Raw genomic sequence first — 26,750 nt, forward strand, 5'->3', positions numbered from 1 at the left:
TATCCTTAAAACACAAAAATTGTCCTTTGGCCGGGTGTGGTGGCTCATGCCTTTACTTTCCAACACTTGGGAGGCAAGGGCAGGTGGATGGATCTCTTTGAGATTGAGGCCAGCCTGCTCTATATAGTGAGTTCCAGGATAGAGAGCACTATGCTGAGAGACACTGTTTCAAAAAGAAAACAAAAAACCAAAAGTTGCCCTTTGATGTTATTTTATTTGACTCTTAATGCATCTGCAGTAGTCATATTTTACAAAATAGTGAAGCTTGTGTCACTGAGCCAGTATGACATGAGCTATTTCAATATGTATTGTATATGCAAATGAAACATAAGCTTCTTTTTAATCATTCCTTAGCATGTTGAGGTTTTGCCAGTTTTGAAATTCTCATTATCTTCTTCAGAGTTATGAATGAGCCCCATAGGACGAAAAGAGTTAGCTACACATTGCTTATCATATTTGCATCTTAATTATCCATTTACAAAAGACTTTTTGACCCAGAAGTAAAATTCATTGTTTACCATTTCCAAGTAGATGTAGTTTCCAGGAGTGTCTTCCTTTTCTGATGTGCTGTTATTGGTGCTCCAACAGACGGTGAAGGCGGAATAGAAGATGAAACTAGGTCTGTCTCTGGATTCCTTCATTTTGACACTGCCACAAAAGGTGAAACCCTTGGAATTGTAGTATGGTATAGACATGTTACATTGCTTAAAACTGCGGGGTAATTTGCACATATCTGTAGATTCTGGACCTACATAGAAAAGCTACAAAAAGGATTATTTGTTGTCAGTAGCTGACAGAGCAGAGGGAAAATATCTTAGTGAGTGGCCATATCAGAAATAAGTCAGATTTGGGTTTCAGCAAGGTCTTTGGTTTCAGAGAATAGCATGATCAAAATGAGCTAAGTAGTGTGGTTTGTTGTTTTCTTCAGTGCCTCAAATACAGTTTACTTACTTCTTGTTTCTTGTTTCCAGTACGTCGAAAAATTCTAAGTATTCTTGATTCGATTGACTTCAGTCAGGAGATTCCTGAGCCTTTGCAACTGGATTTTTTTGACCGTGCTCAGATTGAGCAAGTCATTGCCAACTGTGAACACAAGAATTTACGGGGACAGACAATCTGCAACGTCAAGGTGAGGGTTCCTTTAAAGAACCTGCAGGGGCAGGGGCGGTGGCACGCCTTTAGTCCCAGCACTTGGGAGGCAGAGACGGACAGTCTCTGTGAGTTCGAGGCCAGCCTGGTCTATAGAGCTAGTTCCAGGACAGCCTATACCCCCAACCCCAAAAAAAGGGGGGGAAAAAAAATAAGAAAAAAGAAAAAAAAAATGCTTCAGACATCAAGCTATCAGAAAAGTGTGACCATTTTACATATATAATTTCCATGTTACTGATTTCTGTTATTAGCTTATTGGCCTGTTCTGTCTAATGGCAAAGCAATAAAACTCAATAAATATCCTTACTCTTTAAAAAGAGCTTTTCCCATCAACTTTCCTTTAGATATTTTCCCACCTAGCTAAGACACTGTTTAGTTCTCTGCCAGGTGAACGGTAACATCCTCAGCAAAATGAGAAAGACACTGAGACACCAACATTAAATTACTGCCTGAGTCCCTTTGGTACTACTCTCTGGAGGGAGGGGATGGCTGATATTTTTGTGGGCACATTGGACCTGCCATTGTTACACTGTGTGCAGAGATACCTGGACCTTTTCCAGTTAGGGTGGTTTTTGATAATTGCTATGTATTATCCTACTGACATTGATGATAACTGTTTTTCTCTTTTTCACTAATTGCTTAGCTTCTTCATAGGGTCCTCGTAGCTGAAGTCAATGCTCTTCAGGGTATGGCAGCCATTGGACAGAGGCCTCTGCTGATGGAGGTGAGCTCTGAGTTAGTTTGACACTTTCAGCTGTTTGTACTACTTTTGTGATTGTATAATTTTTTAATACTGAATTTTAGTCATACAATAAATAAATGTAATTTAATGAGTTTTCTTAATAAATGACAGTGTTAAAAATCGAAATTGTTTGGTACAGGTACCGTTTCCCTGAGTGTTAACTCGTCTGAATACTTCTGGTTTTAGGAAATCAGCACTATTCTTCAGTATGTTGTAGGAAGGAACAAGCTGCTGCAATGTCTTCATGCAAAGCGGCATGCGCTGGAGTCGTGGAGGCAGCTGGTAGAGATTATACTGACAGCCTGTCCTCAGGAGCTCATTCAGGCAGAAGATCGACAGCTGATCATTCGTGACCTTCTACAAGATGTACATGATAAGGTGATTTACTTCCTGAGTTACTTTATGTGACTAAAACATGTATATGAGTGTATGGTATAGGTTTATGCATTTGCCTTTAATCAGATGTGATTTTTTTCTGCTTTTCGATTAGAAACAAAATAGAGTTTATAATACTGACGTGAAAACTTTTCTTGAGAAAGCTAAAGTCTGTGCTGTAGGAGCTATGAACTAGAGTGTTTCAGAATTGTCCAGAGAGGTTTGTAAAAATAGGCATAGGTAGATTCCCACCCCATAACTACTGGGTATGATCCAAGTGATGAAAAAAACAAATGGAATTTCTGTAAAAATTAGTTACACTCACTTGTTTAATATTTTTCTTTTCAATAGTTTTAACATTCTTTTTGTTTTGTTTTGGATTTTGGTTTTTGGGGTTTGATTTTGTTTGGTTTTGTTTTGCCTTGTTTTTTGAGACAGGGTTTCATGGTATAGTTTCGGCTGTCCTGGAACTTGCTCTGTAGACCAGGCTGGCCTCAAACCCATCCCTGTCTCCCCCGTGCTGGGGTTAAAGGCATGTATCACCACCGCCTGGCTTAGTTCTCACAGTCTCAAGATTGAAAGGCGTAGTGTGTATGAGACTTGCTCAGTTTTGAAGGAAGCTGGACCTCACTCTAACCCTTTGTACTTTAAGGTACTGGATGATGAAGCAGCGCAGGAGTTAATGCCAGTGGTTGCTGGAGCTGTGTTCACCCTGACCGCTCACCTAAGCCAGGCTGTACGCACAGAACAGAAGCAGCCGCTGGCCTCGGGACCTGGCGAGGCCCACTACGCTTTCATGCTCGATAGCTCTTTCCCCTCGCCCCCTGCAGCAGAGAGCCGGCCAGTGGGCTTTGCGTCCATCGGAGATTCTTCACTTCACATCATATTGAAGAAACTGCTTGACTTCATTCTGAAGACAGGTTTTCCATCTTCGTTTTCTCTACGTTACCACTTTGTTCTCCTTTTGATTGGGAAAGTTCTCGCTTCACAGCATGTTTTTGTCTTCCTAGGTGGAGGTTTCCAGCGTGTAAGGACACACCTGTACGGTTCTCTGCTTTATTACTTACAGATTGCCCAGAGGCCAGATGAGCCAGACACATTAGACGCTGGTAAAGACTAGTCTTCTCTACTTTTGACGATGGTAACTTCTGAAACCCCAGTCACTTCTCTATCTTCGGACTCCCCACAACCACAGTTAGTTAGTATGTCTTGGCATAATCATCAGAGTGCTGTAAAGTGAGGGCGCGTGTTTAGTTTCTAAGGAAATAACCCTCAGGTGTACTGCACTGTCTGAAGTTAGATGACACTTTCCCTTAGACCACAGTGCATATCTACTGTAGTAATAGAAAATGACTGTTATTCCGTAGTAAGGGTGTAACAGTTAAACAGTTCCTTATTTATAGGTTTAGAAATTCTAATATAACAAAAATGTGGTACCAAAAGTCTCATGCTTACTTTCCTAGAGGAAGATTTGTGGTAGATTTCCCATATGAAGCAGTATGCGGTTTTATTTTAATAGACTTTTTTTTTTTTTTTAAATGACCATCTAAAAATGGTCTTACCTAGTGCAAATGCTAATCTATAATATACGCGTACTTGACACTAGTTTGTTTTGGATAAATTCAAGGTAGGGTTTCTTCATTTAAAGCAGTGGTTCTCAAGCTTCCTAATGCCTCCACTCTATTATATTCTTTATGTTGTGGGGACCCCTCAACCATAAAATTATTTTCAGTGCTACTTCGTAACTAATTTTGCCACTCCTATGAATCAAGTATGGATATATTTTGGAGATAGGTTTGCCAGAGGGGTGTGACTCAGGCTGAGAGCCGCTGATTTAAAGGAAGGCAGTAGGGCCAGAGTGGTAGCTCAGCAGCGAAGAACACTTGTGCTCTTTCAGAGTATGTGAGTTCATGTCCTAGCACCCACGTGGTAGCCTAAACCCATAACTCCAGCTCTGGGGGAATACATTTTTCATGGGCATCTGCACACAAGTGTACATAAATAAAAATATATCTAAAGGATATATTTAAAATACTGAGCTAGGCACAGTGGCACATCTGAAATCCTGCTCTGGGAAATGACTATGAAATTACTTTCAAATAAAAATGACTGTTTTGTTGGGTATATTTATGAAGCATTTAAAAGACGTTATGTAAAACTTGCTTTTTTTTTTTTTTTTGGTTTGTTTGTTTGGTTGGTTTATCAAGGCAAGGTTTCTCTGTGTATCCTTGATTGGCCTGGAGCTTGCTCTGTAGACCAGGCTGGCCTCGAACTCGCAGAGATTCACCTGCCTCTGCCTGTGTACTGGGATTAAAGGTGTGCACCACCAGTGCCCATCAACTAATTTTTTTTCCTTGAGGAAGATTTTTATCTATAATGTATCTGATCCTTCTTAGCCAAGTTGTAGGTTTATATTACCTTTATACTGGATATGTTTTCCAGGGTTAATTTTGTTTAGTAATAAGTATTTTAACTAAAATATACTAAGACTTTTTCAGCAGCACCATCTGATAATGGACTTTCTGTGTATTCTTCCTTGTGAGTGTATTTTGAGAATGATTTCTTTCATTACCATCCTCATGGTGGCTGTCATTCATGCATGGTATCTTAGAAGATAACAACAGCCAAGCCAATGGTAATTTTATAGAGCTATACACCTACTTAATGTGTGCATATATGTAGACAGAAGTTTCTGTCCTGCGCGGTCCCATAACAGTTTAGTCTCAAATAAACACACCGGCTAATATTAATTATGAACTGGCCAATGGCTCAGGTTTCTTTTGGCTAGCTCTCTCTAAATTATTAACCCATGTCTATGTCTATGGCTTTGGCTTACCGGAGAATGCCCAGACATCCCACCTTCCCATAGCTACATGGCGTCTCCTTGGCCACTCACTCTCTTGTGTTCCTCTTCCCAGCCTTCTTCTAGTCTGGTAACCCACCTGTACTTCCTGCCTGGCTGCATTCTGCCTGTCCATTGGCCGAAACAGCTTTATTGAACAACCAATAAGAGAAACAACATTCACAGCATACAGAAGGACATTCCCCATCACATAAATATTATCTTTATTTTTTATTTTACGTGTCTGGGTGTTTTGCCTGGACGTATATCTGTGTGAGGTGTGTCTTAGGCCAGAACAAGATGTCAGAGCCCTTGGAAGGAGAGTTACATACTGTTGTGAGCTATGGTATAGGTGCTGGGAGTCAATCCAGGTCCTCTGGAAGAGCAGTCAGTGATCTTAACCCCTGAGCCATCTTTAGAGCCCTGTGTGCAGGTATTTTTAAGGTCAAGAAAAATTGTTTAAAGAATCTTTTTGAACAAACTAATTTTTAAAAAGATAATAATAATTGGGATCATTCATTCCCAATAACTCCCATATTTTTCTCTTAAAAGTATTTTTATATTCTTTTCACCAAAGTGGCAAACACTAGTTAACCACTAGGTGGAGGTCTCCAGGACACTTAGAGCAGTCATCAAGACAACAGTTTGTTTCTATGCGGATTGGATCTCTGTATAGCCCGGACTGGTTGCATTTTGTGCTGTGATCACAAGTGTATGTTGTGTGCCTGGCTCAGGATGGTAGTTCATGGCTGGGCTTGGTGGCATATGCTGGTAATCCCAGTGCTCTGGAGGCTGGTGAATATGAATTAGAGGCCCACCTGGTATACAAAGGGAGTACTGGGACACAGAAACTGCCTGAAAAACAGCAACAACAAAAAGGATGGTAGTTCAGAAACTAAGGAAAATCATGAAATTAGTTGGAAGTAAAAACTGTTGATTTATTTGGTTATGAAAGTTTTATAAGGTTTGCACGACTTAATGAAATGTACGTTCACATTACTAATGATAATATATTTAAATTATCCATAAATGATAAGGTTTTTTTATTTTAATACTTCAATTCTTAAACCCCAAAGATTAAAACTTTCTGGTTTTCCTTTTTGAGGAAGATTTTTTTCTATTTGTATCTGTCTCTTAGCCAAATTCTCAGAGATGGCAGAAAACTATAAAAGCAAATTGATTAGCAGGGCAAATACAACTTATCAGTTCTTGTAGGGTCCATAATTAAACTAATCTGCTGAGTCACACGTTATGAGTGTTATTAGTGTACATGCATGACGTATGCTTTTCTTAAAGTTCATTTGTCTGGACTCATTGATCTGGTCTTTTGTATGTATATAGTAATGGATTCCTTTTGTTGTTGGATATGAGATATTATTAGTTGCTAAACTGCTTTTTATTGGATTTCCCCCCTTTTTAACCCTTGTAGCTAAGAAAACTATGTGGGAGAGGCTTACAGCCCCTGAAGATGTGTTTAGTAAATTACAACGAGAAAACATGGCTATCATTGAAAGTTACGGGGCTGCCCTCATGGAAGTGGTCTGTCGAGATGCTTGTGATGGTCATGAGATTGGAAGGGTAAATAAAATAACAGTTGTTTATAACTGCTACTGAATAAGTATTGTGTATTTATGAAGGCCTATACTGAATTAACTTTTAAAATGCATGTTGCATGTAGAGAACTAATTTCTATATTAATTTAAAGTGAATTTGTTCATCTGCTATTAACATAACAATCTGTTTTGATACTCTGTGTTTTGTTTTGTGGAATCTTAACTCAAAATTTCTCCTTAAAATTGCCTTTGCTAAGTTTGATGTTTGCAGGTAGAACAACATGGATAGAAACCCTGCCTAGTAGATCTTTGCTCTGTCTGCTGGTGGGCAGTTACTCCTTACTGAATGTGTTCTGTTTTGTATGATACCTTATGGTTGGGGGAGGGTTGCATTTTCCCTTTAGTAAAACATTGTGGCATCCTGTGGACACGTTGAGAAGTTCCTCCCAGTGGAAGATGATTTATTTCAAGGCCATGGGAGAAAATAAAATTAAGAAATAGGATAAAAATACAAACTAGAGTGCAATCCCTCAATTACGCTTAAAATTTTAATGTACTTTTATACATAGAACAATCCCTGGGAGGAAGTAGACCAAAATGGGCTTAACCGTGTCTATTATATCTATTTTTAATACTCTAATAAGATTCCTTTAAATAACACCTAGTAGTTTAGAATTAAAAGTAATAGTTAAAAGAAACCATGGAGTTGGAGACATGGCTCAGCAGTATAAGAGTGCTTCCTGTTCTCAGAGAGGGTCTGAGTTCAGTTCCCTCCCAGCACACCTGCATCGGGCAGCTAGCTCACAGTGTCTAACTCCAGTTCCACGGATTCCGGTGCCTTTTCTGGCCTTCATGATGCATGTAATCTCACACAGACACGCACATACATGTTTTCAAAAAATTTGTTTCCCCCAAACAGTGAAATTTTATTACAGGTGTTCTCATAACAAAACTTTCTCAGTACCCCAGCAAAGGCAGCGGCTGTCTGGTTTGGTAGCTGTCTGCATGCTGGGACTTTGGTTCTGATTCATTGTTCCTTTAGATGCTGGCCCTGGCTCTCCTTGACCGGATTGTCTCTGTGGACAAGCAGCAACAGTGGCTCTTGTACCTTTCCAACAGTGGTTACTTGAAGGTCCTTGTGGACAGCTTGGTGGAAGATGACAGGACTCTGCAGAGCTTACTGACCCCTCAGCCTCCTCTCTTAAAAGCCCTTTATACCTATGAATCCAAAATGGTAAGGCTCGGTGGGCGTTGGCATAAGGGCAGCGGTCATCTTTAGGGCATGGAGATGTGTATTGGAAGGCTGCTGTGCTTACCACTTGGCCACTGGTGCATCCTGGGTATTTCTATTATATAAGCTGTTGTTTTAAGAGCTTTCCATCTGGGGATTTGTGCTGGCAATGCATTTTCTGAGTGTGAAGATTGCTAGAATCATCTTGAGAAGGTTCAGGATGCTGCTGAGAGGCACAAAAGCCAGGGTTCATGGGAAGGGGGCGGCAACTTAAGTGCAGTGTCTGCTTTGCCATTTCCTTCCCTCCAGATCTGTTACAATGTTTCCATGTTAAATTTCTCACACATGACACAATGGTGGAAGTCTTAAAGTCTTCATCTTTTCATTTATTTTTTCATAGGTATTTACTAATACCTAATATACCAAGCATGTATACCTGTTGACAGAAACTATTGGAATTTAATAATTCACAATAGTAATATAATGATAATAATAATGTACAATATGCAATAATAACACATGTACAATATTATAAATGTACAGTATTTACTGCTGAGTTCCCATAAAGAAGTATACAATGTGTCTTTGTAATCAGCTCAGGATTTCCTCTCATTAGTGATTAATTGGGAGTGTGCATGAGTGTCTTGTGTCCCTGTGAGGCCCTGGGACGTGACTGAGGCTTCCTTTTGTAACTTTGCAGGCGTTTCTCACAAGAGTGGCTAAGTTACAGCAAGGTGCACTGGAACTGCTAAGGTCTGGGGTGGTTGTGAGGCTAGCACAGTGCCAGGTGTATGACATGCGCCCAGAGATGGACCCACATGGGTAAGTGTCCACATGAACCAGCTTGCTTAGGCTCCTAGCAAGGGATTGTGAAGGAATAGTGGAAATCTCAAAGAAAGTCTTCCCGAGGAGCAGGGTGTGTTGTGTGCCTTTGCCATTTACTGTAAGCGGAAGTTGGTGAGGTGGTGAAAGTGGGTGGGTGGGGCCACGTCTTTCCATTTCAGAAGAGGACACAGTATGGGAGAGCAGTCAGGGTGACCCTGCCAGCCTTATTTTAGATGAGTTCCCTGGGTACTCGTTTTAGTCGAGGGTCTTTTGTAATATAGTAACACAGTTAAACCTTGTTGGTTGGGATGGCAGTACACAAGTGTGCTTGTTACTCTAGCACTTGGGACACTGAGGCTGGAGATTGCAATTTGAGGCTAGCCTGGGCTGTGTAACAAACAAGGTCAAGGAGAAGAAAAAGAATAACTAATTTGTTACGTATTTCTGATCCCAATAATTTGGACAGAATGTCAGAGCTCCCTCCCCCACCCCCGTTTTCTTTTTTGTTTTGTTTTCCAAGACAGGGTTTCTCTGTTTAACAGCTATAGATGTCTTGGTACTCCCTTTGTAGACCACTCTGGCTTCGAACTTACAGAGATCCGCCTGCCTCTGCCTCCCGAGTGCCAGGATTAAAGGTGTGCACCACCACTGCCCAGCCTCAAGTTTCAAGTTTTTCAGCAGATGTCAGTTAAGTTTGGATATGGAACATTCAGCTTGGTTTCTTAAATTTAATTTCATTTCTTTGGGGTGTGTGGCTTGTAGGCACTACAGGGTGTATGGAGGTCTTCTCTCCTTTCAGTGTGGGGTCCAGGGATTGAGATCAGTTGGTCATGTTTGCAGGCAAGCAAGCACTCTTACTAGCTGAGCCTTCCCTTGGGCCCTGGGTTTTTTCCCTCTTCATTCTACAGCTGGCAGCATTGTTAGGCAGTCAGCATACCTTCCTAGCAATAAAAGTACTGAAGGGTTTAGTTACTGTTTCAACTCAAAGAAAACCCATTGCCAAATTGATGTCTGAGTTTTTTAGCCTTAACACAGAACTGTTGCCTACAGAGAAGGGAAGGACTATTTTGATGCCGTGTTACAAGTTTTAAACAGGAAAAAGTGAACTGTTTTTTTTCTGTAAAGAGAGTAGAGTTAAACATTTTTGAGATCCTGGCTTGTCTCTATAAAGCCTCTTACTTCCTTTCCCATTCTGCTTCTATCCCACTCAACAGCACCCATCTTATTTTGTCTAGAGATTTTAAAATATAAGTGTTTATAGTATGGCATGTAAATGATAATGAATTATTAAGATCCAATCTTAAATGCAGTGTTTATAGTTTAGCAGGTAAACGGTAATGAATTGTTAAGACCCTATCTTAAATGTAGTGTTGCTTTCTCCTTGGCTGTTTGAAATGAATCAAGCATGTTTGGCATGAGAGAGCCCCCAGTGTTCATCCCGACGCCTGTGGACCGATACCGGCAGATTCTCCTTCCAGCCCTCCAGCTGTGCCAGGCCATCCTCACATCAAGTATGGCTCAGCACTTGCAGGCGGCAGGGCAGGTAAGGCGACCGCTTTGTAGAAGTCACTAGTGCAGAGCTCACATTGAGAAGTACAGAGATTGTATAGACAGAAAGCCCAAGTGAGGGCGTGTCCTCCCTTCTGTCAGTGTAGCGCGCAGCCCCAGTACTTGACCATGGCAGGAATAAGCTGACATTTAAGATGTGGTTTAGCCAGGGATTTAGAGAGGGTATAGTAGGCATGTCTTAGTTACTTTCCTGTTGCTTTGAGAAACATGACCAAGGCCAAGGCAACTTTAAAAAGAGTGTTTAATGGAGCTCACAGTTTCAGGGAGTTAGAGTCCATGATGGCAGAGCAAAGACATGGCCATAGGAACTGAGAGCTCACCAAACTTGTAGGAGGCAGAGAGAGCACAGCGGGAATGGGGTGAGTCTTTTCAATTCTCAAGGCCACCCCTTGCTAAACACTTCCACGAAGTGGGGACCGAGCATTGACACATACAAGCCTATGGGGCCTTTAGGGAGCCTCGAGTCTCATGCAGTAGTGCATATTTGTAATTCCAATACGAGGGAGGCTGGGGCTACACAGTCATGAGTGAGTGAAACTTTCTCAAAAAAGTAAAAACAAAACTCTAAAAATGGGCATGGCTGTCTATTCCTGTTATCCAAGAATTGAGGAAGTAGAGGCAGGAGGGTTAAGAGTTCAAGGTCTTCCATGGCTGTGTGGCTAGTCCAAGGCCTTCTTGGACTCTGAGACTGTTCCCAACAAACATAGAAAGTATGAAATAAGTATCATGTTTATATGTGAATTTTTTTTTTTTTAAACAGCGTGAGGTAATGAGATGCTTTGTTTTTTTTTTTTTTTTTTTTTGAATATTTTGTTTGTTCTTCCTACACTGCAGTCAGGGTTGCCTCACCAGTAGAAGCTGTGGTTTCTACAGTGATGCCTTATTTGCACTGCAGCGTCCCAAGGGACATCCTTTCATGCTCAGAATGGCTTTGAGCTAATTCTTTGGACTCAGGGTTTCCTTGTCTGCTTCTTTGCTAGATTAAGTGGTCCTCCTGCCCCACTCGTGCCCACACGCCCACACCCCACTCCCTCACCAGTGCCTTAGTACTCCAGAGAACAAATACCAAAGGCAGAGCGAGGCTTGGATGAAGGATTTCTGTCTTTTGTTCTTACCATACCAAAAAGTAACAAAAGCTTTCATGTGATTGAAGCTTGCCACCAAAGTCAGGCAGGCTTACATGGAGTGACTTCTTGAACTTAGTGACCATTTTATACTCATTCATATGAAATCTCTTGATTCCTTTTGAATAATTAGTAAGGAAGGAAAATAGCTGTTTTCAAACAGCGTTTCCAAAGTCATGGTCTCCTACAGCTCGCTCTACTGTGTTAATGTCAACTTTGTAAGTAGCTTAGCTTTGTGGTGAGGTGTGGTTATATTTTGCTTTGTGAGGAAATAAACAGTTGAAGTTGAGAGAGCAGTTGCTTGCTTGCTGACAAGATGAATAATTCTTCTTCTTCTTTTCTCTTCTCCTCCTTCCCCTCTTCCTTCCCCTCCTCCTTCTCCTCCTGCTTCTTCTTATTGTTAATGCCGTTCTCTCCTCCTCTCCCCCATCCTGGGCTGCTCAGGTGCTGCAGTTTCTCATCTCACACTCTGACACCATCCAAGCAATCCTGCGTTGTCAGGATGTGAGTGCGGGCTCCTTGCAGGAGTTAGCTCTGCTGACGGGCATCATAAGTAAAGCAGCGCTTCCTGGTGAGTTGATGGTGTTGAGCGCAATTCACTCTCTACAGACTGACGCAGGCTTGATAGAGGTTTTTATTACTCCAGTTAGCATGTGACTTGAAATTGGAACTAGTGATATTCAACTGCCTTTATTACATAATAAGTTTATATTTATATAATCAGTATACTCATAAAAAATCAAAATGTCCAAGGAGGTAATTAAAAAGCATCGGAATCTCATTGCCTGTGTTTGATAATAGCTCTCCAAACATTGCACTGCTGCATGTATTGGGGTAGCAGCACGCAGACGTGATACACGAGACCATTACCTTTCAACTTGCTGGTTTAGAAGAATTTTACATGGATTTAGAGATTAAAAGCTTATTGAAGAAAAATAAGAGGAATTACTGAAGTCTAGAAATAGTATAGAGAAATATTAGTTATTAAAAGGTTACCATGATTAAGAAAAATGCTAGGAAATAATGGATGCTTTTGTCATTTCTTTTCTTCGGTATAATTTCTGTACTATGTAAATCCTGAAGCAATGCGTCCTTTTTTACTTCTGCCCCACCTGCAGATTATTGTGTAATATTCCCACGCGGTCTCGGGTCTCCTCCATAACCCTCAAGAGTTTTGCTTTGGTTTCTCTCTTGGCATTTTAAATGTGCACTGCAGGTCTCTCCTCTCTAGGAGAAAGTATATAATCACTGGGTTCCCTCCTGCTTAAGGTTGCCTTGATGCTGCAGCTGATCTTAAATGAGCACAGCTGATAGGACTCCCCCCACCTCCCCAGTGATAATGCACATGCTTTAGTCATGTGCCAAGTACTGCTTTTCCCCCTAGCATGTTAATTGAGCATGCAAGAATCTCAAGAGATCGAACTGTCAGTGTTCGAGTTTACCAGTGAGGGATCTGGAGCCAGAACTGTTACAGAGTCCCAGGCAGTGTGGCTTCTGGGCCTTTGGACTTAACTACACTCCCTCTAAGTCTACGAGGCAACCATGGTCTACTGTCTCTTTGTGCATGTCTGTCTCTGAGCCCTCTGAGTGGGAGAGGCTGGGTGCAGTTCCTGTCAGAGTACTTGGAGCCTCGCTGCTTCCAAGGAGACTCCGGGGTCGGTCTTCTCAGTTGGTATTGTATCAGGTTTGACTCCAGGGCAGACCCGGCTTCTTCCTCTATGACCTGAAGCCTTACCTCCTCAGTATGCTTCTGGCGGATTAGGGCCTGCAGGGTTCTGTGAGTTTATCCCCTTTGCTCCATGCTGCTTCCGAGGGAGTCGGTAAGCCCTGAGCTGAGTCACAGCTCCCTCAGCTTATTCTTTCTGTCATCTGCTTATTGTTTATGGCCTAAGTTAGCTCCTCCTCCTCTTTGTGAGGGGGAGGAGGGCTAAAGTTCATTCATCTTTTAAATCTAAGCGCTCATTACTTATCAGATGCACTTACTTCATTTCTGATTTTAGGAAGTTTTAAGGGTTTTTAAAAATTTATTTTCATTTATTTTACAAATCAATCAGTTTCCCCTCCCTTCTCTCCTCCTGAAAGTTTTAAGTAAAGGTTTTTCTTAAACTTTTAAAAATACTTTTGAAAGTATTTTAGGTTGTGAGGAAAACCCTGGTGCTAGTGTTGCTAATGTAGGAAAGAGACTTATAGTCTGGGGAAATCCTGTGTCCCAGAACTTTGATGGCAGGAGTCCGCTTATGGTATTAAGGGACAGGAAATACCAGAAGCACTCTGTGCATTACAGTGCCCTCATTTTAGCACTAAAGTACATTCACACACACCCCACGTCTTACAGGTATGCTAAGTGAACTTGATGTTGATGTAAATGAAGGATCCTTGATGGAGCTCCAGGGACACATTGGAAGATTCCAGGTAACGGACTCCGTCTTGAAATAGCAGTTTTAAGGTGCCACCCCTAGACTGGAGCAGTTCCTTTGAGCTGTTTCATGGGTTCCGGAAGATGCTGAGTGATGTGCATTTTTGGGACTGCTTGGTTTTCCCAGAATCACCTTGTGACTGTGCTGTAGGTGAAGATGTTGTGTCTTCATTCCTGCTCTCCCAGTGTTTCCTAGCGTACCCCTAAAGCTTTAACACAACTGTGTCACAGGGGTTTTGTATTACTGTTCTGCTGTAAATGTTGCGGATGAGGCAGCCATCTGTGAGCAACTGCTAATTTTACTAGCTTGTTCGGTTTTTGAGAGGAACATTGCAGTGTATCCCTGGCTGACCTGGAACTCCCTGGGCAGACTAGGCTGGCCTTGAACCTGCAGTAGTCCTCATTCCTTTGCTTCCAGTGTGCTGGAACTATACCTGTGTGTACCATCGCCTGCGGCTGACACCGTTTATGCAGCATTTTGTTTTTCCTACAGTCGACAACTGTCTCTACCCCTTGCCCCGTCTTGACTTTCTGAGGCAGGGTCTTGCATAGCCAGTCTGGATTTGAACTGTTGATCTTCCTGCCTTTATCTACTAAGTACTTTGCCTTGTTTTTTTTTTTTCTCCCCTCCCCCCCCAGACAGGGTATCTGTGTAGCTTTGGAGCCTGTCCTGGAACTAGTTCTTGTACACTAGGCTGGACTGGAACGCAAGTTCTACAAATTGCTTTTTTTGTGGATTATTATTAGTTTATTCCTAAATTTTTCTTCATGCATACAATCCTGTAGCATATTTAAATATATTAGTATATCAATTAGATATTTTGTCAGATGCTTCCTAAAAGCCTACTAGTCTGCTTTAACCTAAACATCCCTTCCTTCTTACTAGCTATAAAATAATTACATAAAGGATTTTATATTCTGTTGTTTTATATAATAATTTTCTTAACCAGTCACCTCTTCATAACCTATGTTTCCATGTTTCAAACGAAGATTGTCAGGGTAATAGAAGCGTGCTTTCCTAGCCTGTACAGGGCACTGAATTTGAAATTCCAGTCCTGTATAGATGGCGAAGGTGACTACTGGCTCGTAGTTTTTATTAAATGTTGGGTTTAATTACATATATGATATAGGTAGGTTCAAGTACATGCATATGGTATGTTTTGACATGTTATTAAATTTCTTTCCAGAAGGACTTGCATTTACCACCAGCCCACCCCACTCCTCCCCCCCCCCACCCCCGCCGCCAGTCTGGCAGCATTTACATTAAATATTTAAGTTATTACTTCATTTATTGTGTACGTATGTGCCCACACATATGACATTGTGTACACATGGAGGTCAGAGGGTAACTTATGGAAGTCTGTCTTCCTAAATATAGGCCCCAGGGGTCACATCCAGATTGTCAGGTTTGCTCTCTACCTGCTGAGGAGCCATCCTACAGCCCCTAACATTTGCATGTTAGCTGTCTATAAGTTCCTAACTCCTCTAGGAAGTCCCCAGAAACTGGAGTTAGCAGCCTTTCAGTTTGAGTCCTGGTAAGACTACATGATTTGTTACTGACTGTCTTGTAATTGCCATCTTAGATGTAGCTTTTGTTTATTAACTTGTATTTCTTTTTATAACTATCTCATAGAGGATTGTTACTTATTTTTATATAGGGCATAAATTGTCTTCAGAAACATTTAGGTTATATCAGGGATCCTTTGTGGAGAAAGAAATTTCCCTTTGAGAAAAGGTGAATTTTGACAAGCATACCTTAGAGGTAGTTGTCTTAGTAGGAAGTAAGATATCATGTGATTTCAAGAACAATCCCACTCCCTGCTGAATTTTCCCCCTTCCGCCTTAAGAAAAATGAGGTAACTAAAGTTAAACTCTTTAAACCTGAAGTAAACAGCGTGTCTTTTCTCCTTAGCGCCAGTGCTTAGGACTCCTGAGTCGCTTTGGTGGCTCCGACAGACTGCGCCAGTTTAAATTTCAGGACGATAATGTGGAGGGAGATCGGGCGAGCAAGAAAGATGAGATTGAGCTGGCCATGCAGCAGGTAAGAAGGGATGAAACTGCGTGCCTGGAGTTTTTATGGTTCTGGAGATTTTGATAAAAATAGCAGTTGTGTGTAATTTTACAAATTGATATATGACCTTGTTCTGCAGTCTGAATTCTGTGACTTTGGGGATTTCTAGGCTAACATTTTAGTTACTCCTTTTCTTCAATTGTAGATTTGTGCCAATGTAATGGAGTATTGCCAGTCACTCATGCTACAGAGCTCTCCTGCCTTCCAGAATGCCATGTGTCTCTTCACCCCTAGCCTTTCAGAGACCGTTAACAGAGATGGACCACGACAAGGTGAGCCCAGGTTTGATTACTGTATCTGAGAAACAGCATCATTAGGAGTGGGATGCAGCTCTTTTCTCTTGGTCCCAATTAGATGCAGTTTATTCTTGATGAATTACTAATGGGAAACTTTAAAATGACTCTTTCTTTTTTCTGGTTTTTCAAGACAGGGTTTCTCTGTGTATCCCTGGCTGCCCTAGAACTCACTCTGTAGATCAGGCTGGCCTCGAACTCAGAGATCCTTCTGCTTCTGCCCACTGGGATTAAAGGCATGCACCATGACTGCCTGTTTTAAAATGACTTTTTAAATAAAGTATGTGAGTCTGGGAGCATAGAGGTTAAGGATTGGATTTTTGGATTTTTGAGGCTAAAACCATAAGAGCCATGTAGAGGAATGTAGTTTTAAATAGTAGCAGAGATCCCAAAGAAAGCTTTTAGGATTGAAGAGAGCTAGCTGGGTGAGATGTATGACACTCATTGAGTTAACTTCATATGCGAATCAGTTCATGCTGATTCGGTGTCTGAGTGGGCCGTGGTGTTCACAGTCCCTCATTTCTGTCACGTGACAGTAACCTTTTAGGTACTAGGTAGTCTGGCTTAGCCTCTGGTGTCTTCAAAAGTTAATAGTGGAGGTCAGATTGCCATCCTGTGGGACACACAGAAGACAAAGCTGTTGGATACTGGCTTAGTGATAATGGAACTTGGTGCTTTCCAGGGAATCTTCCAAGTTTGCTGCTCCAAAGTGTGGGTAGCTTAACTAGGTTGGGTATAGAGTGATTAGTAACCCTGTCCAGAGAGCCCTTTTGATTTAAAGTCGTCCACCAGTGGCTTTGTTATTTCTATTCTTTGAGACAGTGTTTTCCTATGTACCCCAGGCTCTTCTTAAACTAAATTTGTAGCTCGGGCTATTCCTGAACTCACTGTTCCTTTGCACCCTCTCTGAAATGCAGCCAAATAAAAGGTGGGTTGCTGTGTTTTGCTCCCAGAGTGAGTTGTTGTAGCGGGACGGGTTAAAATTAAATCCAGTTAATTTTTCAAGTGTTTCTTTGGAAGAATGACTTAAAGCTGTCAGTTCAGCAACCAGAACAGTGCAGATTAGAAGTAAATACATGTAACTGCAACCATTGGACAAGGTGTGAATTGTTTCAGTTTGGGTCAAGAACCCATCAAAGTAAGTGTGTGTGTGTGTGTGTGTGTGTGTGTGTGTGTATGTATGTATGTATGTATGTATGTATGTATGTAACTGGATCAGCAGATAAGAACACATTGTTCTTGAAGAGGATCCAGGTTCAGGGGTGGCTCACACCATCATAGATATGACACGAGGTACATACATACATGAAGGCAAAACACCCAAATCCTAAATCTTTAATAAAGTACATGCGGTTTGGTTATACAGGTGGGTGTATAGTTTTTCATAAAGCCTAGATCTTCAGCTAATAAAAGCTGCCCACTAGCCGTATTTCTTTACTCTCTTAGGGACTCCAGCTTTAAGTATGTGCCTGACTGCAGTGGCACTTAAACACTAACAAGTGTTTGTTTAGTTTGAGGTTTTGCTTTATTTCATGTGCATGAATGTTTTGTCTTGCATGCATGCTTGCACCATTTGTGTGCAGTTCTTTGGAGGCCAGGAGAGGGTAGCAGATATTCTGGCACTGGAGTCACAGAAGGTAGTTGTTAGCCACCATGTGGGTGCTGGAAATTGAACTGGCTTCCCCTGGAAGAACAGTCAGTGCTCTTAACCACTGAACCATCTCTCCAGCCCCAGCAGTGGTGTTTAAATGTAGTCTTGAGTTGATATTAATCATATCCTACATGACCTAAATTATAGAGCATCTCCAGTATTTACAGATGGCTTAAAATTCATAGAAGGTTGTTTTCCCAGGGTGAGACCCATCCACGGAACTGGAGGTGAGCTGACCCCTGTGAGTTCCCCAAATGTAGGATTCTCCATTGTGTAATTTGTGTGATTGTAGAGCCCTGCTTTCATGTTCTCCCTCTTAAAACAAGCAAACAAACAAAATTGATAGAAAATGTGTCTAAGTAGAACACTGTTTTCTATTACCTGTTAGATGCCCAGGTTCCGATGGTTCCCTATTGGCGCCTGCCTGGCTTGGGCATTATTGTCTACTTGCTGAAACAGAGTGCCAGTGATTTCTTTAGCTATTATGACAGTCACCGACGAAGTGTCAACAAACTACAGAATGTAGAACAACTTCCCCCGGATGAGATAAAAGAGGTATGAACCTTGAAATGAGCTGTCTTTGCTGCACCAACAAAGGCTGGGTACAAGGCACCTATTTTCCTTTGCGCATACCTTGTAAGCGTGGACCTCTTGACTTCAGAAACACCCAAATGTCTCCTGAGGGTGGCCTCCCCAATAAAGAGCTCCCAGGATTCTCTTCAAACGCTGCAGAGAAATGGGGCTCCCTGTTGCAAACGTTTTTGCAGTAGAACTTGGGCAGTTGTCTGTCCTCAGCCTTTTCATGATGTACTGAAGTTCCCAAACAGATGGGATGACATCTCAGTCCTGATCACTTATGTCTCACACCTACCCACCACCATTCCACTTGGCCCTGGAGACACCTGACAGACACATGCCAGTTTTTCACCTACTGCTTAAAAGGCTATTTATTTTATTTTAATCGGGCACCAAGGGCTGGTGAGCCACTTGTGGGTTGGAAGTGTCTGTCAGACTTTCAAAGGCAGTAGATAAACATTCATGTGGGGATTGACTGCTTCTTTAAATCTCATCTTTTGATAATTAACTCTTGTCCACAAAGCTGTATGAGTACATCTGAGTGTTGTCACAGTACTTACAGTGACCTGTTCATAGTACATTATGAAAATCTATACTCTTTCTTTTCCTTAGTTGTGCCAGTCGGTGATGCCTGCTGGTGTGGATAAAATCTCTACTGCACAGAAGTGTGTCTTAGCGAGGCGGCGTCTGGTGAAGCTCATCAATAACCGTGCCAAGCTGCTGTCCCTCTGTTCCTGTATCCTTTAGCAGCCACAGCCCAGAGTGCAGGCCCTAAAGTGTGGCAGTACTTACTTAATTCTGACATCATTCAGCTACCAAAACCGTATGGGAAGGGACATAATTATTATTTTGTGACCTATCTTTTTTGCCCAGTAAATACCTACTGTATTTCCTTCTTGTTGTTTTTATTCTTACCTCCTGGAGTAGCGAGGGATACTATAAAATCTGCAGATGCTTACTGTCTGGGCAAGAGGCTGGTGGCACAGTACCATGTGGGCCTCACCTCCCATAGCTCACATTGCAGCTTTTTCTGGAAGCATGTTCAGTGGAACTTCATCCTTGTCTGTTAGAGAAAGTTCATGGTGCACAATTAATCACGGGCTCTTCTTTTCTCCTCCTGGGAAACTGATTTGTAAACGAATACATGGTGAGCTTCTTTAATCTGAACTCCAGTTATCATAGAGACCTGCCTGTTTATTCTTTGGCGCCATCTGGAGTACTACTTGTTACATTGCACTCCAACGGATTCCCAGGACTCCTTGTTTGCCTGTAGGATGTTATTTAAAAGCAGAAGGCTACAAGGTAAGCTGTTCTCAAAACAAATGAGCCAGGGAAGTGTCTGCATTTTACTGCCCTGGAAAGCCAGCTTTTTGTGTTTGTTTTTTTGTAGCAAGATCTTGTTTTATTTGCCAGACAGGCCCTAACATCTCCGGTCCAATTGATCCAGCCCCCTGAGTAGCTGGATTGTGGTTGTACACCACAAACTACTCCAAGCGACCTTAAATTTTATGTTTCAGATTCCTCAGTGAATCTGAATGGTAGAGAGCTGTTTTGTTTTGTTTTGTATTTTACTTTCTGCCCCTGGGAAATTTTTCTGGAGCCTGTTTATTTGTTGTCCTTTGTTTCCCTAAAGTTAGGTTTGCCCATCTGCCCAGTCACATCAGAGCTACTTTTCCAGAAGAATAGATACAGGCATGGTTCTTGTGCCTTGTGTTCGGAGTTGAATGGATGTGTTAGCCTCCTAAGGGAAGGGTGAGAGTCGCCCTGGACAGGGTGTGCGTCCCAGGGCTCCAGCACACAAAGCTGAGTTGAGGTCCTAATCACAGTGTCCGTGTGCTGCTGCTGGCAGGGCTACTTCACTGTGTTTCTGATCTCCACACTCCTTTTCCTCAGAACCCAACCTGGACTTTAGAAGTGGGCTGGCATTAGTGAGCCAACATGATATAGACCAGGTAAGGCTCCGTCTTCATGTTCTTTTCTCTTTAAAAGGAAACGTAGTTTATTCGTAAGAGTGGAAAGTGAACACTTTTTTTTTTTTTAAATAAAGAATTTTTTATGTGTTTATGAGGTACCCACAGAGGTCAGAAAGGGCATCAGGTCTCCTGAGCCTGAAATTACAGATGGTTGGGAGCTGCCATGCAAGTGCTGGGAATTGAACTCAGGTCCTCTGGAAGAGCAGCCAGTGCTCTTTTTTTTTTTTTTTTTAAATTAATTTCTTTTTTACATTCTAATCCCGATTCCCCCTCCTTCCTCTCCCCTCCCATCCCCACCCCCTTCCACTTCAGCTCCCATCTGCCCCTCTAACTGGGTAAGGCCTCCCCTAGGAAGTCTAAGTCTGTTCCATCATCCCGTTGAGCACCTGGTGCTCTTAGCCACCGAGCCCTTTAACAACTTTTGGTATGGCCTTTAGGAGCTGTTTTTGTGTGTCTGTTAGCCTCCTAAGCAGTTGTTGCTATTAAAGATATATAATTAGTTTATACAAATTTGTACAGGAATTAAAACCACAAAACATTCTTAGATAAAAGTGTAAGTTTTTAATTAATTTGGCACCTCATTGCAAAATCTGATAGTGTTTTACATTAGAAAAGTGCCTTTTGTGAATGTATGTGTGGGTGAGGTGGGTGTGGGGTAACGGTGGGGCTGGGTTCAACCCAAGGCCTGGCACATGCTAGGCACAGTCTGTATGTGCGGTGTACCCACGTTAGAGTAATGTAGCAGTGTTAAAGGTCGGAATGCTGGGAAAACAATGGAGTAATGAAAGGTTATCTGTGTCACCTCCAGCTGCAGTCTGATGCCATCAATGCCTTTGGAGAATCGCTACAAAAGAAACTTCTGGACATTGAAGGGTTGTATTCAAAAGTCCGGTCTCGCTATAGTTTCATACAGGCGCTTGTCAGGCGTATCCGTGGCCTGCTGAGGATATCAAGGAGTTGAGAACTGTGCTTTTACTCTCCTGTGGAAGAGATGAACTGAGGAAAACCATCTCCTTTTTATAGATGACTTTATTTCTAAATTATGACCAAAAGATATTTTGCTATTTCTTTCTTGATATATGGACATCTTTTAATGTAAACCTCTGCCTTATTTCACCCTCACTTGTGAACAATAAAATACTTTTTAAAAAATAACAAAACAATTTATGATGAGTCTTTTGAAATTATTAAGACTCATCTAAAGATGTCTTGATTTTTTTCCCTGGAGAGATTCTGAACACAATTAGAGCACAGGTTGTTTTCAGTTGTTGTGTGCATGCCTTCTGATGCTGAGGTGCTCCGTAGCAGAGTGGGCAATGAACTACAGCTATGCGTCTCCTAAAGTTAGCTTTGCCTTTCTTTCCTGCATTTCAAATGGCAGCACAGTCCGTTGTGGTTTCTTTGAAAGGATTGTGACAATTCTCAAATTAATCATCTACCTGTGTTCTCATTAATGTGGTTTCCACTGAGGAAAACATTACATAATCACCACTCTCCTGTGTCCACCGTTGGAGGTTGCGTTCCCTTCCAGCAGCAACTCTAGCCTGCTACGTGAAGGGCTGCTGTCAGTCCACGGTATTATAGTTGGTGGCTTTTGTTTTAAATTTCACAATAAAATTTTTCCAGCTTGTAATCATTTTAGTTAAGTGACTTGGTCATTGTTATATTTTGAAAGTAACTGGCTGCCCACCAGCTGAACAGCCTTTAAATAGAAAGTGTCCTGAGAGTAGCCGCAAGTCCTGGGACATGAGTGAGAATATAACTGGATCCGGTATGTCAGAACATCAGCTCGCGCACTGGCCCTCTTTTGTGATCCTGGGAGGACCTAGGGCCTCGCTCGCTAGCAAATGCTCTGCCCCTGACATCTGCCTCCCGCCCCTTGTCACCAAGGACACAGCATTGGGCCGGCAGCAAGATGGCCAGTGTATAAAGATGTTTGCTGCCAGTCTGACGGCCCGAATTTGAATTTTGGAGCCTACTTGGTAGAGACAGACGTAACTAGCATTTGCCCTCCGACTTCTACACGTGTGTGCATGGTGGCACAAGTGTACCCACGTACAAATAACTGAATGTGAACCTGAGACGCTTCCGGAGGAAATGATAGCTTGCACAGGGTCCAGAGGACAGCTTGGGATGCCAGTTTTCTTTTCACCATGAAGGTTTCAGGATGATGAGCTTGGTGGCAAGTGCCTCTACCCACTGAGCCACCTTACTGGCCTAGCATCAGCATCAGCATCATTATTTCTTTTGGTTTTTCCAGACAGGGTTTCTCTGTGTGTAGACCTGGCTGGCCTCGAACTTAAGAGATCCACCTGCTTCTGCTGGATCTAAAGGTTGTCTTTATCTTCTAAAGCATTACCTTTCTTAGCTCATCAGTTCTTGCAGAAGTGCAGAGGACTGACCCAGAGGTCAGCAGGGCAGTGGGAAGGAGTGGGAGTGGGTGATGCCGGTAGCAGCGGCAGGGCAATTGACCAGAACTGCTGCTTCATGCAGCAGAGGGTAAAGGGTAGAGGTAGGAAGGCCTGACAGGCTCTAACACGAGCCATAGAGAGAGGTTATGTAGGGCTCCCCTGCAAAGCAAAGGGGAGAGAAGCAGGGTTAAGATATTGTGATGTATGGTTTTAGTGTTTATAAGACTATCCCTCAGAAAGGACTAAGTTAACTAAGGAGGGCTTTAATTCATTTTTACTGAGTTAATCAGTATACTGGAGCTGGTACTTCCAAAAAGTATATTCTCGTTGTTACCACTATTGCTGTAGCTTTGACAGACTGGTTTATGTGCTGTAAAAGGTGTGAATTTAGTTCTTTCCAAATACAACTCTCCTCAAGTTACTGTGACAAAATTGGACCTTCTGAAGAGTTGGGAGCAGAAGACAAGGGACCCCTTTAGCCTAGAGTCACTAGCTGTCAACAGTGTGCACGTTTCCTTTCTCTTTTGATGGGCATGCGTTCTGGCTTCTTCCTTCAGTTGGTATCTGTGCCCAGATGATTCCTAACCAACAACATTTCCATGTTTTAGACATTTTACTATAAAATGCGGAGCCTCGTAATATGCCCTCTGTATCCACATATCCTCAGTTGTCTTTAAAACTTTAAAAAGATTCAATTAAGAATTACACAGAGCTAGGGGTGAGTTCTAGGACAGCCAGAAAACTGTCTCAAACAAACCCTTTAAAAAAGAATCACATGGTACATACATTTACCCCTCTAGTCATCTGTATTTGCAAACCTTGCCGCTCCCCTTCTTCTAAGAGGGTGAGAAGTTGACAGGTTTTAGCCGGTTAGAAAGAACATCCATTCTTGTCTTTTGATTAGATTTGTGAATATTTCCACCAGAATCCACTTGATAGGTGATGCTGTTCCCTGGGCATACCTCATCAGGAAGTTCACATCAGTGTGTCCTGTGACACCAAGCCTATTCTATGTGGAGAGATAACCTGCTCAGCCTAGACACGGGTGTAGGGTGGAGAGGTGCCTTGGTCCTGCCTCAACTAGATGATGGGACAAACTTAACAGACTTCCTAGGGGAGGCCTTACCCTCTCCAAGGAGTAGATGTGAGGTGGGGGAGGAGGAGAGAGGGGGAACTGGGATTGGAATGTAAAATATAAATTTGAAAAAGGAAGCACCCCTCCTTGGCCTCTGCATCAGCTCCTGCCTCCAGGTTCCTGCCCTGCTTGAGTTGCTGACCTGGTTTCTTATGCCATTTTTAAATTTGATTATTTGGTAGTTTGATGTCTAGCTTTTCGAGTTCTTTGTATATTTTGGAAATCAGCCGTCAGATGTGGGGTTGGTGAAGACCTTTCCCATTCTGTAGGGGGCTGTTTTGTCTTCTTGACCATGTTCTTTGTCAGCAGTCACTACATGGATGCAGCTGAGCCAGACTTCTAGCATCTCTTTATCATAGGTCTGAGGACTGCCCTTAACTGGGCTGCACAGCACTATCTGGGAGCTTTTGAAACAATGAGACACACCCTTTCGGTCTGAGTCCGCTGTGGGGGCGATTAGCGCGGACTTTTATGCGAAGGCTCACCTGGCATGGGACCCGCCACCTCACCCTCAACCTGACTGAGTAGGTCAGGAAGCCCCAGGTCCCACTGTGTTATCACAATTGCCTGCATGACTGGCCTAAGGCGAGTTCCTGGGCCTGAGCAAAGAGGCGGGGACCTGCTCCTCGCCCGGCGATGGCCACCAGGGGGCGCTGCGGCACCGCAAAGTCGCTTCCGGGGACGGAGAGGGCGGGGCCGGGCGTGAACCGGAAGCTGGCGGGGGTTCCGCCCTCGCGCTGGGCAGGAGTCCGGGAGCAGAGCTGGAGCTGAAGCCGCTCTCACACCCTCGTCGCCCTCCCCACCGGCGTCATGCTCCAGTTCCTGGTGAGTGGAGCCTCGGAGCATCGCATCGGGCGCCTGGTGCTCTCGGGGCCCAGGGTCGGCGGTGCACAGCTCCGAACTCGGCGCTCGAGCCGGTCGCCGCCCCTTGGGGAGGCTCGCGCGGCTCCCTCCGGCCTTCTGCCAGGTCCTTTCGGCCCTTTGCCTGGGCTTAGAGTTCTGAAAACTTTGGAGGTGTCTGGGAGGTCGGTGCGTTTCCAGGGCCGCTCGCTGTGAGCCCGCAGCGAAATCCTAGTTAGTGCAAGTTTGCTCAGAGAGGTCCTTAATGACTTGCTTGCCTCCTGCTCCCCGCCCGACCCCCATCGGCCTGATACCTGGCATTTTGAGAACCTTAAAAGTGCCTTTCACAAGGCATGCATTAGTCAAGTCAGCCGCCTCATGAGGTCGGAGCGAGAGACTCACGGAGCCCTCTTCAGTCCTTCCGAGTTTGCACGCTTTGGGGAATGAGTCAGGCTGCCCTACAGGGGACTCTTAATAGACGCCCCCCCCCCCCCTTATGGGAGAGGCCTGTAAAATGAGAATCAAAAGCAAATTACAACCCAGTTCTCCGTTTTGGATTAACAGGTTTTCTGGCAAAAAAAAAAAAAAAAAAAAAAAAAGTTTCTAAAATGGTCTGTTGAGGATTCCAGGAGAACTTGCCAGTCCAGTTTTCAGAAGAGTTTCCAAACTTGATGTCTCACCCTCTGATTCCAATAAAGCAGTCAGTTAGTTATCCTCTTTCTTTCAGATGGTCAGGGGGCACCTGGTGCCCCCGGGAAGGAGTTGCTTTTAATCCAGTTAGCCCAAACAGGATCGTTGACATAAACCACCTGCCCCACAAAGACAGGCCTGCATCTCTGCTTGCCTCTGGGGTTCTTCAGTGTCCTAACTGCATTGGTTTAGGAGGTAGGGGCAATTCACAGTTGTTTACTTGTTAGGAGTCACTTTCAAAAGCATTATCTACCAGCTAGTGTAAGACGATAGGACTGGCCCTTCTGCATCTGATGCTCCCTGATAACTAGGGGAAATGTGAATTCAGTTCACACAACATTTTGCGTGCTTGCTGAATGAGTGTATTTGGTGTAGGACTAAGCTGCTCTGCACTAATGTGGGTTTTGATTTGGGAATTGGAAGTTTTCAACATTTAAGGAGAGAGGCTGAAGCGGCCCTCGGCCCTCTGGATTCTCAGCACAGTGTTAATTGGGCACCCTCTGGTGTCCTCTTGACCTGAGTCTGCCTCCCCTTCAAAATGGATAAGATGGGCAGAGGCGGCATCTTCTTTCATGGTGTAGACTTGGTCAGACACTTTTAACGTCTGCAGATCTTGCTGTTTATGTTAGCCGTTTCATCTAGAAAACACTGGCCAGCATGGCCTAATTTGTGAAAGTTTAAACTCAGAAGGTAGAGGCTGGCCTGGTGGTCTACAGAACTGTGTCTTGGAAAACAACAACAAAACCCCAAACAAGAAACGTTTAGGCTTCAAAATCACACTTGGAATTTGTACCCTATCCCATTTGGGCAGATTATTTAAAATTTCTGAGCTTCAGTTTGCACTTGTGAGGAGCCAGTACGTAAACGCTCACACATCGGCACTCACTGAAGACATATTGCCCCTTTTCTTTGGTAAGGTATCAGAAATGGCAACTAGCCTCCCACAGACAGATGTCAGGACAGGGCTGGGTGTGATGGAATGACACTTTGTAACCCTCTGAGATGTTCCCTCAGGTGCTTAGGGGACTAATGGAAAATGTGTGCATTTGATTGTATTGCTGGTATGTCCCTCTCCCTTTGGCTGAAAATGGCCACCCTCATCCCTCTTTCCACGCTTCGTCCACACCTTGCCCCCCTCAGCTGTAGTTTCAAGAACCCTGAGATGGGAGGTCGGCTGTGAGTACGCCACAGTGTCTGTTCCTCTTTCCCCTTGAGCCCACAGCAAGTCAACTCACGGCTTCCTTTCAGCTTTGGGGCCTGTGTGCTGTACTGTCTCGGTCCTGT

At 43.2% G+C, this 26,750-nt stretch overlaps 1 protein-coding gene across 4 annotated transcripts in view; it reads left to right on the top strand.

The window, feature by feature from the left end:
• Nup205 (nucleoporin 205) overlaps positions 1-21,563 on the top strand; it is a 69,049-nt gene extending 47,486 nt beyond the window's left edge. For all 4 annotated transcript variants that reach the window (XM_051175896.1, XM_051175892.1, XM_051175893.1 and 1 more), the window contains exons 25-43: positions 589-660; positions 972-1,129; positions 1,793-1,873; positions 2,078-2,269; positions 2,919-3,186; positions 3,277-3,375; positions 6,538-6,686; positions 7,704-7,895; positions 8,593-8,714; positions 10,122-10,260; positions 11,855-11,981; positions 13,746-13,822; positions 15,739-15,867; positions 16,043-16,169; positions 18,230-18,396; positions 19,030-19,153; positions 19,591-19,719; positions 20,311-20,369; positions 21,199-21,563. In XM_051175896.1, the coding sequence (XP_051031853.1) occupies positions 589-660; positions 972-1,129; positions 1,793-1,873; positions 2,078-2,269; positions 2,919-3,186; positions 3,277-3,375; positions 6,538-6,686; positions 7,704-7,895; positions 8,593-8,714; positions 10,122-10,260; positions 11,855-11,981; positions 13,746-13,822; positions 15,739-15,867; positions 16,043-16,169; positions 18,230-18,396; positions 19,030-19,153; positions 19,591-19,719; positions 20,311-20,369; positions 21,199-21,351 (2,564 nt within the window). In that variant the 3' untranslated portion in view covers positions 21,352-21,563. The remainder of the gene's footprint in view (positions 1-588; positions 661-971; positions 1,130-1,792; positions 1,874-2,077; positions 2,270-2,918; positions 3,187-3,276; positions 3,376-6,537; positions 6,687-7,703; positions 7,896-8,592; positions 8,715-10,121; positions 10,261-11,854; positions 11,982-13,745; positions 13,823-15,738; positions 15,868-16,042; positions 16,170-18,229; positions 18,397-19,029; positions 19,154-19,590; positions 19,720-20,310; positions 20,370-21,198) is intronic.
• Positions 21,564-26,750: the final 5,187 nt, after the last annotated feature.

Source organism: Phodopus roborovskii, unplaced genomic scaffold, assembly GCF_943737965.1.
Source record: "Phodopus roborovskii unplaced genomic scaffold, PHOROB, whole genome shotgun sequence".
Lineage (NCBI taxonomy): Eukaryota > Metazoa > Chordata > Mammalia > Rodentia > Cricetidae > Phodopus > Phodopus roborovskii.